Here is a 17,623-nt window from a genome sequence, read left to right on the forward strand (position 1 = left end):
AGAGGCAGAACGGGGATTTGCCTATTTAAACAAGGTGGATCCCCATTATGCTGTTCCTAGTGATCAGGAACAGCGATCTGTGTTGTCCCAGTAAGCCCAGCCCCCACACAGTTAGAACACACACAGGGAGCACAGTTAACCCTTTGATTGCCCCCTAGTGTTTACTCCTTCTCTGCCAGTATAATTTATACATTGATCAGTGCATTTTTTGTAAGCAGTGATCACTGTATTGGTGTCACTGGTCCCCAAAAAGTGTAACTTGGGGTCAGATTTGTCCGCTGCAATGTCGCAGTCCTACTAAAAATCACAGATTGCCGCCATTACCAGTAAAAACAATAAAACAAATTAAAAGTCCCTAAATCGATACCTTATTTTGTAGATGCTATAACTTTTTTTGCGCAATCCAATCAATATACACTTATTGGGATTTTTTTTTTACCAAAAATATGTAGCAGAATACATATCGGCCTAAATTGATGAAGAAATTAGATTTTTTTTAAATCAAAAAATTGCTTTTGTTGTTGCTTTTTTTTTTTTTTTGGTTATAGCGCAAAAAATAAAAACCACAGGAGTAATCAAATACCACCAAAAGAAAGCTCAATGTTTCGGGAAAAAAAATGACATAAATTTTGTAGGGCTGCAGAAATTAACGCTTAATTCCTCAATTAATAGTTAATTTTTTTGATCGGTAGGTTGCCTGCCCTGGGGCCGCTTTGGGCCAAGCTATGGCTGCAGTGCTCCGCTCCCCCCTCCTCCTCCTCCACTATATGTCAATCACAGTCTGCAGGCATCTCCCGCTGTGTGTCTCCGAGCTGAGTGTGAAAACTTTGGCCGCGCTGTGAGAAAAGTCCTGCCCTCCTTTTAGATCAGCTTGTGTGATCGACGCAGTGTTCTGTCTATCACATGAGCTGATCTAGGAGGAGGGCGGGACTTTTCTCACACCGTGGCCAAAGTTTTCACACTCAGCTCCGAGACACACAGCGGGAGATGCCCACAGACTGTGTAATCCAGGCACTGACTACAGTGAGGCTGCGATTATGGGCACGGTGAGGCTGAGTTTATGACATGTGACGTCCTAGCCATGCCCCGCTACGTCTGGCTTCGGCCGTTGCCATAACAACGGTGATAAATCAGCTAAAAGTAGTTGGATCTGTATGTGCATTATAATTAATCGAAATTAATGGATTAAAAAAAAATCAATTAATCGAACACGAAAATTTTAATCAGTAACAGCCCTAAAATGTTGTTTGGGTACAGGGTCGCATGCCCGCGCAATTGCCAGTTAAAGCAAAGCAGTGCCTTTTCGCAAAAAATGGCCTTGTCTTTAAGGGGGTAAATCCTTCCGGGGCTGTAGCAGTTAAGTAGTTAAAGATACACTGTTGCTTTATCCATTCAGGGTCAAGTGAGTGTGTCTGCAGTTGACCACCCTTGCTTGAGCACTGTCATATGGAGGTCACATGCTCTTTCATACTTGTAAACCCCACTCCATTATAGCAGCAGAGCTATTTCTTGTACTGCCAGGTACTTCCTAGGGATCGTTCCCACCAGATGTTATCGCGCATTTTCCAGTCCAGCCTGTCCAAACAATCCCTTCAAAAAAAGTACTGCATTTTGGATGCATTCAGTTGCAATTTGCCAAGCAAGTCAGCATGTCCACAGTTGGCTGCACATGTCAACAAAATTCACCTTCACGCATATGTTCTGATATGATTGAGCCCTTTAGCTTCATGTCCAGAAAATATAGCCCCCAAATGGGGAAGGAGAAACTTTTTATTTAACAGCCATCCTGCTGTAGGGAGGGAATATACATGGAGGTCTACTGTGTCCACCAGTGAAATCTTGAAGAAACAGATTGTCGTGCTTTCTTATGATTGACAATCTTTCTGCTCTCTACCTGCTACTCTATTGATCAGCTTCCCTTTTTTCTTTGTTGTGGTGTCTTTTTTAAAAAAAGAGAAAAAATGTGTGTGTGTGTGTGTGTGTGTGTGTGTGTTTTTTTTTTTTTTTTGTTTTTTTTTGTTTGTTTTTTTGTCACTGGTCTCACTGTCTTATGTGCTTCCCTCTACCTGTTCCCTCCTGTCAGTGTTTAAGAAGCGTAGAAAGAGGCGTCGAGGTTGGAACGTAGCTTTGGGCCCCAATCAGTTGCTGCAAGCTTGTGAGGTCATCACAGCTGGGAAAGGTAAGGCATGACATATATGAAGGCCATTTTAACTATACGATCACCTGACTATCGCACTTATTATATGGTCAAAAGGATATGGACATCCTTCAAAATTGCGTTAAGGTATTTCAATTGAAGGATACAGTTAATGTTACAGTGTACAAAGTCATAGACAATTGTGTGCTTCCAGCAAGGCACTTTTGTGTTCCAGCATGACTGTGCACAAAGCTAACTTCATCATTTCCTGACTTCACAAACCCTTGTTTGTCTGAATGAACACACACACACTCTTTGTGGAAAGCCTTTCCAGAAGAGGGAGCATGTTCTAGCCACAAAGGAGGAGCCAACAATATGAATGGCTATAGTTTTTAAATTAGATGCTTAGCAAACTCCAATGGCTGTGATGGTCAGAGTTCCTTTTTTTGCCAAATGTAATACTTGCGTACTTGTCCCAGGTCACTGGCTCAGTTGCCAGCTGAACAAGGATGGGGATGGCCCTTTCATTCAGCAATGACTGCTACCATATTTGTATCTTTTCAGGTTCACCTTTTAAAGTGGATGTAAATCCAAAAAAATTTAAATAACACTCATATCTGTTACAGCAGAGGATGTCATTTCATCTGTGCCCAGTCTTGCCACAAAGTTAATCCAGCTCTGAGCAATCCTCTTATTTTTCTTCAGTAAGATAAAAACAGGCACAGAGAAATAGGTGTCTGTTTCTTCCCCCTGCTGTGAGTGAGAGGTGATTTCCTTATCTCATGCAAGAGTGTGAGAGGCATTCTGTGTACTTCACATTCCCTCCTCCTTTCTTCTCCAACTCTCCCAGGATTGGCTGCTCCACTCCTCAGCACGATTGGGCATGCTGAAGTCATGTGGTGAATTTCCTGGGTTTTGACTGGATTTTAGTGATCATGGGGCATAATCCATGAGACCAGCAGAAGTTCAGTGTAAGAAATATTGATGCCTGGCCAAGGGGAGTGTAGAGGTGGGCGGGAAGTCAGACATTATGACTCCACCCACCGAGCCCTGGATAACAAACCTGAAACCGGAGTATTGCAGGGCTCCAAATAGCTAAAGGGGAGATATTTGACAGGTAAGGATACATGCAGGAGGCATGTATATCCTTATAGATCAGCACTATGGAAGTCATTTAGAAATGATGAGAGTGGGTTTACATCCACTTTAAATTTACTGGAATGTTATTATTGCCATTGTTTGTCCCCTAATATACAAAACTGCACAGTAAATATGTTCTTATCTGCCTAATTTTTTTTCCTTTTTATTATCTTCCTGTTCAGTTGATCTTTCTAGCTGGAGAGAGAAGATTGAGAGAGACACTGCAGCACTGTGCCGTCCTGGTAGCAAAAATGATGACAGAGAGTACAAGGAATCTGATGATGGCGATGCTGTTCTGGCCCAGCAGGTCACCGATGCAGAGTTAGGAGCCCCTAGCACAGAGCGCTACAAGGACGGCGTATTGACCATCGGCTGTGTAGGTACGATATAACTGCCTGCCTGCACGTGGATGCCTGGGCAAAGGCGGTCCTTCGCACAGATGTATGCAATTGAGAATGAGGCCTAGTTTTGCAAAACAAGTGTACACCCATGGTACATGTGTGCGCTTAACTACACTCGTGTGCATGAGGCCTTTAAAGCTTAACACTGAGATAAATCTAAAAACAGACATGCGTATACTTGCTCGATTTGTGTATTTTTTTTTTTCCATATCTGAGCAGTAATCCAGCATAAAATGTTTGCATTTGTGCGGGAGCTTCTTGTATAAAAGATTGGTCACTGATGCTCTCTGTTCTTGTGGAGGGTGCTGGTCTTTTATCCATTGTCTTCTCTAGTTTTCTGCAGAAAGCCTGGAGTGGGAGGACCTGTTGGGTGACTCCCATAACTCCCTCCCCAGTGCTGATATTACTACAAATTTTTACAAGGTTATAACTAGGTTTAAAAAGGCATTTGACACGTACAAAGTGGATTTATGTTCTTTGACTATTGAGGAATATATTTAAAGTTTTTGTGTTTGGAGTTCAGCATTAAAAGTGGACAAAAAGATTCCACTGTAAACAAGAAGTATGATACTTAACTATGCATCAGCGATCTTTGCTTTCTTCAAGAGCCGTGCAAGGAGAATCCTCTTTATTTGACACATTTCCCTTGGATTTGTATTCCTGCACGACACTAATGCCTGGTACACACGATGAGATTATCGGCAGAATGATTGATGTTTTTTGGGGGGGTTTCTTTGCATGCTAATCTCATATCAAAAATAAAGAGTTTAGTAAAGTTACGAAAAATCTTGTTTGACAGAATAAAAATTTGGAAGTGATGTAATGTGGTGTATTGTATTTTCTAACGACAACTGTGCTGATTAAATGAAAATCGTACAATCTGACATCGTCCGAAAATGTTTTTTGGTGCTTGTTCCATCAAGTAATATTGGATAAACTGTTGTGATCGGCTCTCAAAAGCTGTGTACTACCGATCAGATTATCGTACGATCGTTAAGAAAGCAGTATTTTTTATATGATTTTCTGATAGTGTATGGGTCATAAGGGATTGATTTACCAAAACTAGAGAGTGCAAAATCTGGTGCAGCTCTGCAAGGAAACCAATCAGCTTCCCTGTGTTGTGGGTTTTTTTTTTTTTTGTCAAAGCTTAAAGTGATTGTAAGGGCAGAAGGTTTTTTTTTTTTTTTTTTTTTATCTTAATGCATTAAGATAGAAAACCTTCTGTGTGCACCAGCCCCCCTAATATTTATCTGAGCCCATCTCTATCCAGCGATATTGCAGAAGAGACTGAGCTGCCCAGGATTCACCCTCCTTTTTGGCTCCCGCTGCTGTCAAACAAAATCAGTAAACCAATGAGGAGAGAGAGGGGTGGGGCCTAGACATGGCTTTGTGTCTCGGCTCTGGTGCCCCTATAGCAAGCTGCTTGCTGTGGAGGCACTCGTCGGGAGGGAGGGGCCAGGAGCGCCGAAGAGAGACCTGAGAAGAGTATGATCGTGGCTGCTCTGTGCAAAACCACTGCATTGAGCAGGTAAGTATAACATGTTTTGTTATTTTTAAGCAAAAAAAAAAACAGAACACCCCATGTTATATAAATGAGGAGGTGGGGGGGTGCTTTGTTGCCTATATCAGAACATAACTGGGCAGAATTCATAACACTACTAGGGATTTTATTGCAGCATATGCATTGTAATGTCAACTCTGGAACTTTTGGGTACACTGAATTCTGGCAGATCAACAGGTATGTTTCTGTACAAAAAGATGGGGAACGGGGACTTTTAAGGTGCCTGGTCAAGATAATGCACTATAGCATGTTATTAAATTTTATTCCATACATTAAAAAATATTACACTCTTCTCTAAAGTTTTTTTACAAAAAATGAAAATCTAGTGCGATCAAAATGTACAGTATAACCATATTTGCTCACGAGCGCATTGGATTTTCACTTTTTAAAAAAATATATTTTTTAGACAATATTGTAATATTTTTTAATGTATGGAATAAAACATATTATATTTTAATAACATGCTATAATGCATTATCTTGACCAGGCACCTTAAAAGTCCCTGTTCCCAATCTTTTTGTATAGTTTCTATTCATTGGGATGTGGTGCCTTGCTCCCCACATGCTTGGCTGACAAATTTTAAATTCACACGATATATTTCTGTGCTTGCAGAAAAAAATTGGTGGAAATGTGCATGTATTGCACACTTAACAGTAGAACCCCTCAAAATCGCTTTGGTTACAATTAATAAATACATAAATTCCTTTTACGAAATAACCTAAATTAGTAACGCCTAATATATTTTTTACAAACTTGGGCTTTCCACCCTTCATCTGTTGAACCTAGTGCCAGCAAGGTTAGTGTTTTCCCAAATCCAAACTGTCTGGTGCTTTTGTTATATTATGTGTTTTTTTTAAATTGAATGGCACTGCAATGCTTAACACTGTGTTCTATTTGTTGCACGACTTTCCCATGAGCTACCACAACACATTGTTGGACTATTATTATTATACAGAATTTTTATAGCGCCAACAATTTTGTGCAACGCTTTACAAAACTGAGGCAGGCAATACAGTTACAATACAGCTTAATACAAGAGGAAGCAGAGAGCATTGCTCAATAGAGCTTACAGTGTTTTAGGAGGGGTCCAATGATGCAAAAGGTAATAACTGTGGGTAGGGGTGTGGGGGGCGTGAGCTGATGGAGAAAGTAAAAGGATAGGCCTTCCTAAATAGGTGGGTTTTCAATGATCATCTAAAGGTGGATAGAGAATGAGATAGTCGGACAGATTGGGGTAAGTAGTTCAGAGGATGGGAGGGTCTCTGGAGAAGGCCTGGAAGCCAGCATGGGAGGGGGTGGCAAGGAAGCTAGAGAGCAGGAGATCTTGGTAGTGAGAGAATGGTTTAGATGGTATTTTGAGACCAGGTTAGTGATGTAGCTGGGGTCAGAGTTGTGGATGGCTTTGTAGATTAATAGTTTTGAATTTGATTCATTGGGTGGGCGGAAGCCATTGGAGGGATTGGCAGAGGGGTTAGCAGACATTAAACAGTTAGTAAGGTGGATGAGTCTGGACTGAAGGTGGGATAGCCTATGTACAGCTAAGCCAAACGGCAGGGAGTTGCTATAGTTGGGGAGAGATAACCAGTGAGTGGATTAGAAGCTTTCCGGTGTCATGGGTTAAGAAGTGGCATATTTTAGAGATATATATATTATGGAGGTTGTGGGGGAATAATTTAGAGAGTTTGGGGTCCATGATTTCATCTAACACCCTGACATGCTGGGGCAAACTGATAGTTATGCCATTGATCCTGACAGCAAAGTCAGGGGAGGGGGCACAAGGGGGGAGGAAATATGAGCTCAATTTAAGATAGATTAAGTTCGGGGAAGTGGCGTGACATCCATACTGATATGTCTGTTCGTAAATTAGTGATGCATGAGGAGGCTGGTGGGGTAAGCTGAGGGGTAGAAAGATAGATATAGGTGTGGTCAGCATATAAGTGGTATTGAAAGCTGTCCCAAGGAGGAGGTGTAGATGAGAAAATAAGAGGTCCAAAGACAGCACCTTTGGGGACCCCAATGGAAAAAGGAAGAGGAGAGGGGGAGATAGTTGTGACACTGAAGGTGTGGTAATAAGAGAATGAAGAGTAGAGTCATAGAGTCCAAGGGATTGTAGGTTTTAGGAGGGAGTGGTGAATTTTTTTATCAAAGGCAGCAAGGAGGTCCAGGAGTAAGCGTACAGAATAGTGACCATTGGTTTTAGCAGTTAATACATTGTTAGTGAGTTTTAGGAGAGCAGTATTTGTGGATTTAGTGTTGCGGGTAAAATAGAGCTGAAGGGGCCAACACACCTGAGACCTTGTAACACTAACACATGACATCGGGGAGGGAAAATGGCTAATTGGGCCCAATTTGGACATTTTCACTTAGGGGTGTACTCACTTTTGTTGCCAGCGGTTTAGACATTAATGGCTGTGTGAGTTATTTTGAGGGGACAGCAAATTTACACTGTTATACAAGCTGCACACTCACTACTTTAACCACTTGACGACCGCCTCACGCCGATGTACGTCGGCAAGGTGGCACAGACAGGCAAAATCACGTACATATACGTGATTTGCCTTCCGCGGGTGGGGGGTCCGATCGGACCCCCCCCCCCCCGGTGCCCGAGGCGTTCGTCTTTTGTCCCACGGCGATCGGAGGTGAGGGGGGGGGCCATCCGTTCGTGGCTCCCCCCTCGCGATCGCCGCCGGCCAATCGAATCATTCCTTTGCTGCTGTATGCTAAACAGCAGCAAAGGAAATGATGTCATCTCTCCTCGGCTCGGTAATTTCCGTTCCGGCCCGAGGAGAGAAGACAGGTATGTGAGTGCACAACACACTACACACACACAGTAGAACATGCCAGGCACACAAACCACCCCGATTCCCCCCCCCCGTCACAAACTGACACCAGCAGTTTTTTTTTTGTTTTTTTTTGTTTGTTTTTTTCTGATTACTGCATTGGTGTCAGTTTGTGACAGTTACAGTGTTGGGACAGTTAGTATTAGCCCCCTGTAGGTCTAGGATACCCCCCTAACCCCCCCTAATAAAGTTTTAACCCCTTGATCACCCCCTGTCACCAGTGTCGCTAAGCGATCATTTTTCTGATCGCTGTATTAGTGTCGCTGGTGACGCTAGTTAGGGACCTAAATATTTAGGTTCGCCGTCAGCGTTTTATAGCGACAGGGACCCCCATATACTACCTAATAAATGTTTTAACCCCTTGATGGCCCCCTAGTTAACCCTTTCACCACTGATCACCGTATAACTGTTACGGGTGACGCTGGTTAGTTTGTTTATTTTTTATAGTGTCAGGGCACCCGCCGTTTATTACCGAATAAAGGTTTAGCCCCCTGATCGCCCGGCGGTGATATGCGTCGCCCCAGGCAGCGTCAGATTAGCGCCAGTACCGCTAACACCCACGCACGCAGCATACGCCTCCCTTAGTGGTATAGTATCTGATCGGATCAATATCTGATCCGATCAGATCTGTACTAGCGTCCCCAGCAGTTTAGGGTTCCCAAAAACGCAGTGTTAGCGGGATCAGCCCAGATACCTGCTAGCACCTGCGTTTTGCCCCTCCGCCCAGCCCACCCAAGTGCAGTATCGATCGATCACTGTCACTTACAAGGCACTAAACGCATAACTGCAGCGTTCGCAGAGTCAGGCCTGATCCCTGCGATCGCTAACAGTTTTTTTGGTAGCATTTTGGTGAACTGGCAAGCACCAGCCCCAGGTAGCGTCAGGTTAGCGCCAGTAGCGCTAACACCCACGCACGCAGCGTACACCTCCCTTAGTGGTATAGTATCTGAACGGATCAATATCTGGTCCGATCAGATCTATACTAGCGTCCCCAGCAGTTTAGGGTTCCCAAAAACGCAGTGTTAGCGAGATCAGCCCAGATACCTGCTAGCACCTGCATTTTGCCCCTCCGCCCGGCCCAGCCCACCCAAGTGCATTATCGATCGATCACTGTCACTTACAAAACACTTAACGCATAACTGCAGTGTTCGCAGAGTCAGGCCTGATCCCTGCGATCGCTAACAGTTTTTTTGGTAGCTTTTTATTGAACTGGCAAGCGCCAGCGGCCTAGTACACCCTGGTCGTAGTCAAACCAGCACTGCAGTAACACTTGGTGACGTGGCGAGTCCCATAAGTGCAGTTCAAGCTGGTGAGGTGGCAAGCACAAGTAGTGTCGCGCTGCCAACAAGAAGACAAACACAGGCCCGTCGTGCCCATAGTGCCCTTCCTGCTGCATTCACCAATCCTAATTGGGAACCCACCGCTTCTGCAGCGCCCGTACTTCCCCCATTCACATCCCCAACCAAATGCAGTCGGCTGCATGAGAGGCATTTTCTTTATGTCCTCCCGAGTACCCCTACCCAACGAACCCCCCCCCCCCAAAAAGATGTTGTGTCTGCAGCAAGCGCGGATATAGGCGTGACACCCGCTATTATTGTCCCTCCTGTCCTGACAATGCTGGTCTTTGCATTGGTGAATGTTTTGAACGCTACCATTCACTAGTTAAGTATTAGCGTAGGGTACAGCATTGCACAGACTAGGCACACTTTCACAGGGTCTCCCAAGATGCCATCGCATTTTGAGAGACCCGAACCTGGAACCGGTTACAGTTATAAAAGTTAGTTACAAAAAAAATGTAAAAAAAAAATAGTTGTCGTTTCATTGTTCTCTCTCTCTCTCTATTCTCTCGCTCTATTGTTCTGCTCTTTTTTACTGTATTCTATTCTGCAATGTTTTATTGTTATTATGTTTTATCTTGTTTGCTTTTCAGGTATGCAATTTTTTATACTTTACCGTTTACTGTGCTTTATTGTTAACCATTTTTTTGTCTTCAGGTACGCCATTCACGACTTTGAATGGTTATACCAGAATGATGCCTGCAGGTTTAGGTATCATCTTGGTATCATTCTTTTCAGCCAGCGGTCGGCTTTCATGTAAAAGCAATCCTAGCGGCTAATTAGCCTCTAGACTGCTTTTACAAGCCGTGGGAGGGAATGCCCCCCCCCCCACCGTCTTCCGTGTTGTTTTTCTCTGGCTCTCCTGTCTCGACAGGGAACCTGAGAATGCAGCCGGTGATTCAGCCAGCTGACCATAGAGCTGATCAGAGACCAGAGTGGCTCCAAACATCTCTATGGCCTAAGAAACCGGAAGCTACGAGCATTTTATGACTTAGATTTCGCCGGATGTAAATAGCGCCATTGGGAAATTGGGGAAGCATTTTATCACACCGATCTTGGTGTCGTCAGATGCTTTGAGGGCAGAGGAGAGATCTAGGGTCTAATAGACCCCAATTTTTTCAAAAAAGAGTACCTGTCACTTCCTATTGCTATCATAGGGGATATTTACATTCCCCGAGATAACAATAAAAATGATTAAAAAAAAAAAAATGAAAGGAACAGTTTAAAAATAAGATAAAAATAATAAAGAAAAAAAGGCGAACGCAAGCGGCGGTCTGTCGTCAAACGTAAACAGCAATTGCACCATGCATGTGAGGTATCGCCGCGAAGGTCAGATCGAGGGCAGTAATTTTTGCAGTAGACCTCCTCTGTAAATCTAAAGTGGTAACCTGTAAAGGCTTTTAAAAATGTATTTATTTTGTTGCCACTGCACGTTTGTGCGCAATTGTAAAGCATGTCATGTTTGGTATCCATGTACTCGGCCTAAGATCATCTTTTTTATTTTATCAAACATTTGGGCAATATAGTGTGTTTTAGTGCATTAAAATTTAAAAAAGTGTGTTTTTTTTCCCCAAAAAATGCGTTTGAAAAATCGCTGCGCAAATACTGTGTGAAAAAAAAAAAATGAAACACCCACCATTTTAATCTGTAGGGCATTTGCTTTAAAAAAATATATAATGTTTGGGGGTTCAAAGTAATTTTTTTGCAAAAAAAAAATAACTTTTTCATGTAAACAATGAGTGTCAGAAAGGGCTTTGTCTTCAAGTGGTTAGAAGAGTTGGTGATGTGTGACATAAGCTTCTAAATGTTGTGCATAAAATGCCAGGACAGTTCAAAACCCCCCCAAATGACCCCATTTTGGAAAGTAGACACCCCAAGCTATTTGCTGAGAGTCATGTCGAGTCCATGGAATATTTTATATTGCGACACAAGTTGCGGGAAAGAGACAAATTTTTTTTTTTTTTTTTTTTGCACAAAGTTGTCACTAAATGATATATTGCTCAAACATGCCATGGGAATATGTGAAATTACACCCCAAAATACATTCTGCTGCTTCTCCTGAGTACGGGGATACCACATGTGTGAGACTTTTTGGGAGCCTAGCCGCCTACGGGACCCCGAAAACCAAGCACCGCCTTCAGGCTTTCTAAGGGCGTGAATTTTTGATTTCACTCTTCACTGCCTATCACAGTTTCGGAGGCCATGGAATGCCCAGGTGGCACAAAACCCCCCCAAATTACCCCATTTTGGAAAGTAGACACCCAAAGCTATTTGCTGAGAGGTATAGTGAGTATTTTGCAGACCTCACTTTTTGTCACAAAGTTTTGAAAATTTAAAAAAGAAAAAAAAAAATGTTTTTTCTTGTCTGTCTTCATTTTCAAAAACAAATGAGAGCTGCAAAATACTCACCATGCCTCTCAGCAAATAGCTTGGGGTGTCTACTTTCCAAAATGGGGTCATTTGGGGGGGTTTTGTGCCACCTGGGCATTCCATGGCCTCCGAAACTGTGATAGGCAGTGAAGAGTGAAATCATAAATTTCCACCCTTAGAAATCCTGAAGGCGGTGATTGGATTTCGAGGCCCCGTACGCGGCTAGGCTCCCAAAAAGTCCCACACATGTGGTATCCCCGTACTCAGGAGAAGCAGCTAAATGTATTTTGGGGTGCAATTCCACATATGCCCATGGCCTGTGTGAGCAATATATCATTTAGTGACAACTTTGTGCAAAAAAAAAAAGTGTCACTTTCCCGCAACTTGTGTCAAAATATAAAATATTCCATGGACTCAATATGCCTCTCAGCAAATAGCTTGGGGTGTCTACTTTCCAAAATGGGGTCATTTGGGGGGGTTTTGTGCCACCTGGGCATTCCATGGCCTCCGAAGCTGTGATAGGCAGTGAAGAGTGAAATCAAAAATTTACACCCTTAGAAATCCTGAAGGCGGTGCTTGGTTTTCGGGGCCCCGTACGCGGCTAAGCTCCCAAAAAGTCCCACACATGTGGTATCCCCATACTCAGGAGAAGCAGCTGAATGTATTTTGGGGTGCAATTCCACATAGGCCCATGGCCTGTGTGAGCAATATATCATTTAGTGACAACTTTTTGTAAATAATTTTTTTTTTTTTTTTTTTTTTTTGTCATTATTCAATCACTTGGGACAAAAAAAATAAATATTCAATGGGTTCAACATGCCTCTCAGCAATTTCCTTGGGGTGTCTACTTTCCAAAATGGGGTCATTTGGGGGGGTTTTGTACTGCCCTGCCATTTTAGCACCTCAAGAAATGACATAGGCAGTCATAAACTAAAAGCTGTGTAAATTACAGAAAATGTACCCTAGTTTGTAGACGCTATAACTTTTGCGCAAACCAATAAATATACGCTTATTGACATTTTTTTTACCGAAGACATGTGGCCGAATACATTTTGGCCTAAATGTATGACTAAAATTTAGTTTATTGGATTTTTTTTTATAACAAAAAGTAGAAAATATCATTTTTTTTTCAAAATTTTCGGTCTTTTTCCGTTTATAGCTCAAAAAATAAAAACTGCAGAGGTGATCAAATACCATCAAAAGAAAGCTCTATTTGTGGGAAGAAAAGGACGCAAATTTCGTTTGGGTACAGCATTGCATGACCGCGCAATTAGCAGTTAAAGCGACGCAGTGCCAAATTGGAAAAAGACCTCTGGTCCGTAGGCAGCATAATGGTCCGGGGCTCAAGTGGTTAAATTGTAGCAAAGTGTCATTTCTTCAGCGTTGTCACATGAAAAGATATAATAAAATATTTACAAAAATGTGAGGGGTGTACTCACTTTTGTGAGATACTGTATGTATGTGTTTGGAAAAAATATGCTGACCTAAATAAAAGTACCCCTGTTCTCAGTCTTGTGAATTCATTGTTTTATCTTTTTTTTTTTTTTTCTAATCCCATTAACAGGATTCCCAAACGTAGGGAAGTCATCATTAATTAATGGTCTTGTGGGCAGGAAGATTGTCAGTGTTTCTCGGACCCCTGGTCACACCAAATACTTCCAGACCTATTTCCTGACACCCACAGTACGCCTGTGTGACTGCCCTGGTCTCATCTTCCCATCACTGATAGATAAGCAACAGCAGGTAAGTCCCTGTACCAGGAAATGTGCGGGGTACTCCTTTACCTGCTCTTCTACCATCTTCTAAATGTGTGTAAATCAAAATGAATGATAAGGTGTGGTGCCAATTACAGAACTATTTAAAGAATGTGTGAGTGCACCCGCTCCCTTTTAAAGTGATAAAACCACTTTGAGCCCGGTTTCACACATGTGTGGTGCGAATTGAAGCTCAGGTTTCACTGGGGAGATAAAAATCTCCTGTTAAAAGGAATCACTGCGTTTTAGCTCAGGATCAGTGAGCAGGGGGAGGGGGAGGTGTAGTGAGGAGAAGTAGAAAATCCATGTTCAGAACGCAATGCATCTGCGAAGCAGATGCGTTCCCATAGAAGGTAAGGGGCTCGTAATTCGCACCGCAATGCCCAGAAAACGCACACGTTTTTTGTGCAATGCGCAGTGCGAATGCAACGCACATATGTGAACCAGATGCATTCATATGAATGTATTTTAAAATGTCCTGCGAATTAGATGCGGTGTAAGGCGCATCTAATTCGCATAGGTGTGAACCCGGGCTTAAACTTTCTGAAAAAGGAAAAGAAAGGTATGACTACTAAATCAAATCCATAGTTAATATAACATATCAAAAACCAAAAGTCAGACAGTATAATCTTGTGAAAGTCCGATAAAATATAACGGTGTGTTCATAAAACAATCCAATCACTGTGATGAGAGATGTGTGCTGCTTGTAATTCTCCTTACACCGTGCTCCACCACAAGAAGTGTGTATAAAATGCACACTCGCCAACCATCAATACAAAACACGCCTTATTTTCTTTCTCGAACATCACGGGACACAGAGCCACAGTAATTACTGATGGGTTATATAGGTATCACTGGTGATTGGACACTGGCACACCCTATCAGGAAGTTCAACCCCCTATATAATCCCTCCCCCTTGCAGGGATACCTCAGTTTTTACGCCAGTGTCTTAGGTGATGGACGTGTAAAGATGTCCTGTGCTGAGCTCCAAAGGGAATATCCTGATATCCTATACTGGGGCAAGCCAGGCGAACCGGATCCATTCAAAGTGTCTTTTCATGGCCGAATTGAATGGTACCCGGGCCTCGTGTCCGAAGAAACGAGGTTTTACCCGTAATGCTTCTCTTTTTAGAGAGCTGGACCCCGCAGATCAGAAAATGGCTTTAAACTTCCTAATTTCTGGCGAGGTGCTTTACGGTCCCAGAACTGTTGGATCCCCCTACTGATGGGGGCCCCAGTCTCTGACGGTTTTTTCAAACGGAGCCCACCGTGAGAGGTGAAGATTGGGTCTGTGTAAACAGCACCCTGCGGCTGGATAAGGTAAGAGGAGATTCCACAGAATTTTTGAGTTCTAGTGGCTTTTCTCCTTTAAGGTAAATGCATGCTATGCCTATTGTGACCACCGGGGGCTGCCAAGAGCACAAACCTACACATGCTGACTCTGTCTCAGGTATTGTAATCGCTGTTTATGTCCCAGCGTATCAAGCAGGCTGCAAACAGGTAAGGTGGAAAGGGGGATTTCTCATGTTTGAATGTTCCCCCCCAGGCTAGAGAGGGGCCACAGGGGTCTAGAAAGTGGTTATACCACCCGGGCTCTGCGGCCTAATGGCCACCATCTCTCAAGATAGCCGATCTTGTTACCAGCCTCCCTCCCTCCCCCCCCCCCCCCCCCCCCCCATCCCCAGCCTTTCTCCGGAAGCATGACAGGAAAGTCGGCAGCGCGGGAAGCGCTCGTTTTTTTCAAAACTCGAGGGGGGGGGGGGGGCGGTAGAGGAGGGGGCGGGACGTCAGCACAGGTGCTTAGACTCCCACTCAGGCCAGCTGCAGGCTATTAGAGGCACTCTGTACAGGTGCACTCAGCCTTCTGAGAGACACAGAGCTGACGGTCGCATGTAAGGTGGGACACAGGCATTCTCCTAGCCAGCATTTACTGAAGTAACACCAGACTGAGCATTGGGTAGCAAGGCTTTTAGCCAGACTACATCGCTCAGCGCGCAGTGTTCATTTGTATACCTCACACCTTGTTGCTTTGCACTATGGGTAGAAGAGGTTCAAGCACCCCAGGAACCAGAGACACTAGGGGATCTCGTTCAGGATCTGAGGGCCCCCTGTCGGCAGCATCCTCCCCCCCTAAAGATGGGCCAGGGACGGCTAGCCAGGGAGGGCCATCGGGGTCAGGGGCTACACCTGCTTCTGGCACTTCAGCCCCTGTATATATTACACAAGAGGTTTTTTCCTCAGCCATTAATGGTCTAGAGGAAAGATTAATGGCCGTGATTACGTCTTCACTCAGTGGAAGAAAACGCACTAGGCTTTCCTCTGTTCCCCAAGACCCTCAGACAGAGGAGCTCTGGGATAAAGGAGATAAATCCCTTTCAGAGGATCGGGATGGGATGGATGATTCCTCTTCGGAGGATTCAGGTGGAGAGGGACCCTCTGCAACTTCCCAAGAGGAGAAAGTCTTAGTGCAGATCCTCACTGGATTGGTCCGCTCCACATTTAAGTTGCCCATACCTGAAACTGCTAAAGAATCCTCTTCTGCTTTGGGGTCACTGAAACCTTTCCAAGCAGCACATGCTTTTCCTGTTCATACTTTACTTGAAAAGCTTATTTATTCTGAGTGGGATCACCCAGACAAACGTTTTTTTCCGCCGAGAAAGTTTTCAAAACTTTATCCGATGGAAGAAAAGTTTATTAAAATGTGGGGAATACCGGCTATTGATGCCGCCATTTCCTCCGTAAATAATAGCCTGACTTGTCCTGTAGACAATGCTCAGATGCTCAGGGATCCTGTAGATAAAAGGATGGAATCCCTATTTAAGGATGTTTTCTCCTTAGCAGGATCAGTGGCCCAACCTGCAGTAGCAGCGATTGGAGTCTGTCAATACTTAAGAGACCATGTTAAGCAGGTCATCAAAGTATTACCTGAACAGCAGGCCCAGGGGTTTGCTAACCTTCCAGCGGCCTTATGCTTTGTGGTTGACGCCATTAGAGATTCTATCGTGCAAACCTCCCGTCTTTCACTGGGGTTGGTGCATATACGTAGAATCCTATGGTTGAAAAATTGGTCAGCCGAAGCACCATGTAAGAAGCTACTGGCTGGGTTTCCATTTCGTGGTGCAAGGTTGTTTGGAGAGGACTTGGATAACTATATCAAGAGAATCTCTTGTGGGAAAAGCACTCTCTTACCTGTCAAGAAGAGTAAGCGTCCCTCTTTCAAACGGACTCTTTCCCCAGCGCCGGGGGCTTCAGCCTCCAGGCAGTCTCGACGGCCGCCTCCATCGGGGTCCAGAGACATGAGTCAACCCCAGGGACAAAAGAAGTCCTGGGGAAAGAAGCCTACTAGGCAAAACACTAAGACCTCTGCATGAGGGGGCGCCCCCGCTCACTCGAGTGGGGGGAAGACTGCGACAGTTCTCAGAGCTCTGGCACGAGGACTTCCAGGACAGATGGGTAGTCTCCACGGTAACCTTAGGGTACAAGCTGGAGTTTCAGGAATTCCCTTCTCCTCGGTTCCTCAGATCAAATGTTCCCAGAGACCCAGAGAAGAAGCGGTCGCTCCTTCTAGCGTTAGAGCGACTTTTGTCGCAGGAGGTCATTATGATAGTTCCCGCAAAGGACCAGGGATTGGGCTTCTATTCCAACCTTTTTACGGTCCAAAAGCCAAATGGGGATGTCAGGCCCATTTTGGACTTAAGGGATCTGAACCGATTCCTAAGGATTCAATCCTTCCGCATGGAATCAATTCGAACAGTAGTTCCCACCCTGCAGGGAGGAGAATTTCTGGCATCAATAGACATCAGAGATGCATATCTGCATGTGCCCATTTTTCCTGCTCATCAGAAGTTTCTGCGCTTCGAGGTAGGAGGGCGCCATTTCCAGTTTGTGGCTCTGCCTTTCGGGATAGCCACTGCACCTCGAGTGTTCACAAAGATCTTGGCTCCTCCTCTGGCCAGATTAAGGGCTCAGGGTATAGCTGTCATAGCATACCTAGACGACCTGCTCTTGATAGACCGGTCGGTAGCCTCTTTGAATGGAAACTTGAGGACCACAGTCAGGTATCTAGAACACCTGGGTTGGATC

The 17,623-nt window shown here is 44.2% G+C and overlaps 1 protein-coding gene across 1 annotated transcript in view; it reads left to right on the plus strand.

Annotated features, from left to right (window-relative positions):
- Window positions 1-17,623, plus strand: part of GNL1 (G protein nucleolar 1 (putative)) — a 73,673-nt gene that overhangs the window by 44,632 nt on the left and 11,418 nt on the right. Inside the window, exons 7-9 of the mRNA XM_073598913.1 lie at window positions 2,084-2,179; window positions 3,460-3,657; window positions 13,351-13,529. Of these exons, the coding sequence (XP_073455014.1) occupies window positions 2,084-2,179; window positions 3,460-3,657; window positions 13,351-13,529 (473 nt within the window). The remainder of the gene's footprint in view (window positions 1-2,083; window positions 2,180-3,459; window positions 3,658-13,350; window positions 13,530-17,623) is intronic.

Source organism: Aquarana catesbeiana, linkage group LG09 (genome assembly GCF_042186555.1).
Source record: "Aquarana catesbeiana isolate 2022-GZ linkage group LG09, ASM4218655v1, whole genome shotgun sequence".
In the NCBI taxonomy this organism is placed as follows: Eukaryota; Metazoa; Chordata; class Amphibia; order Anura; family Ranidae; genus Aquarana; species Aquarana catesbeiana.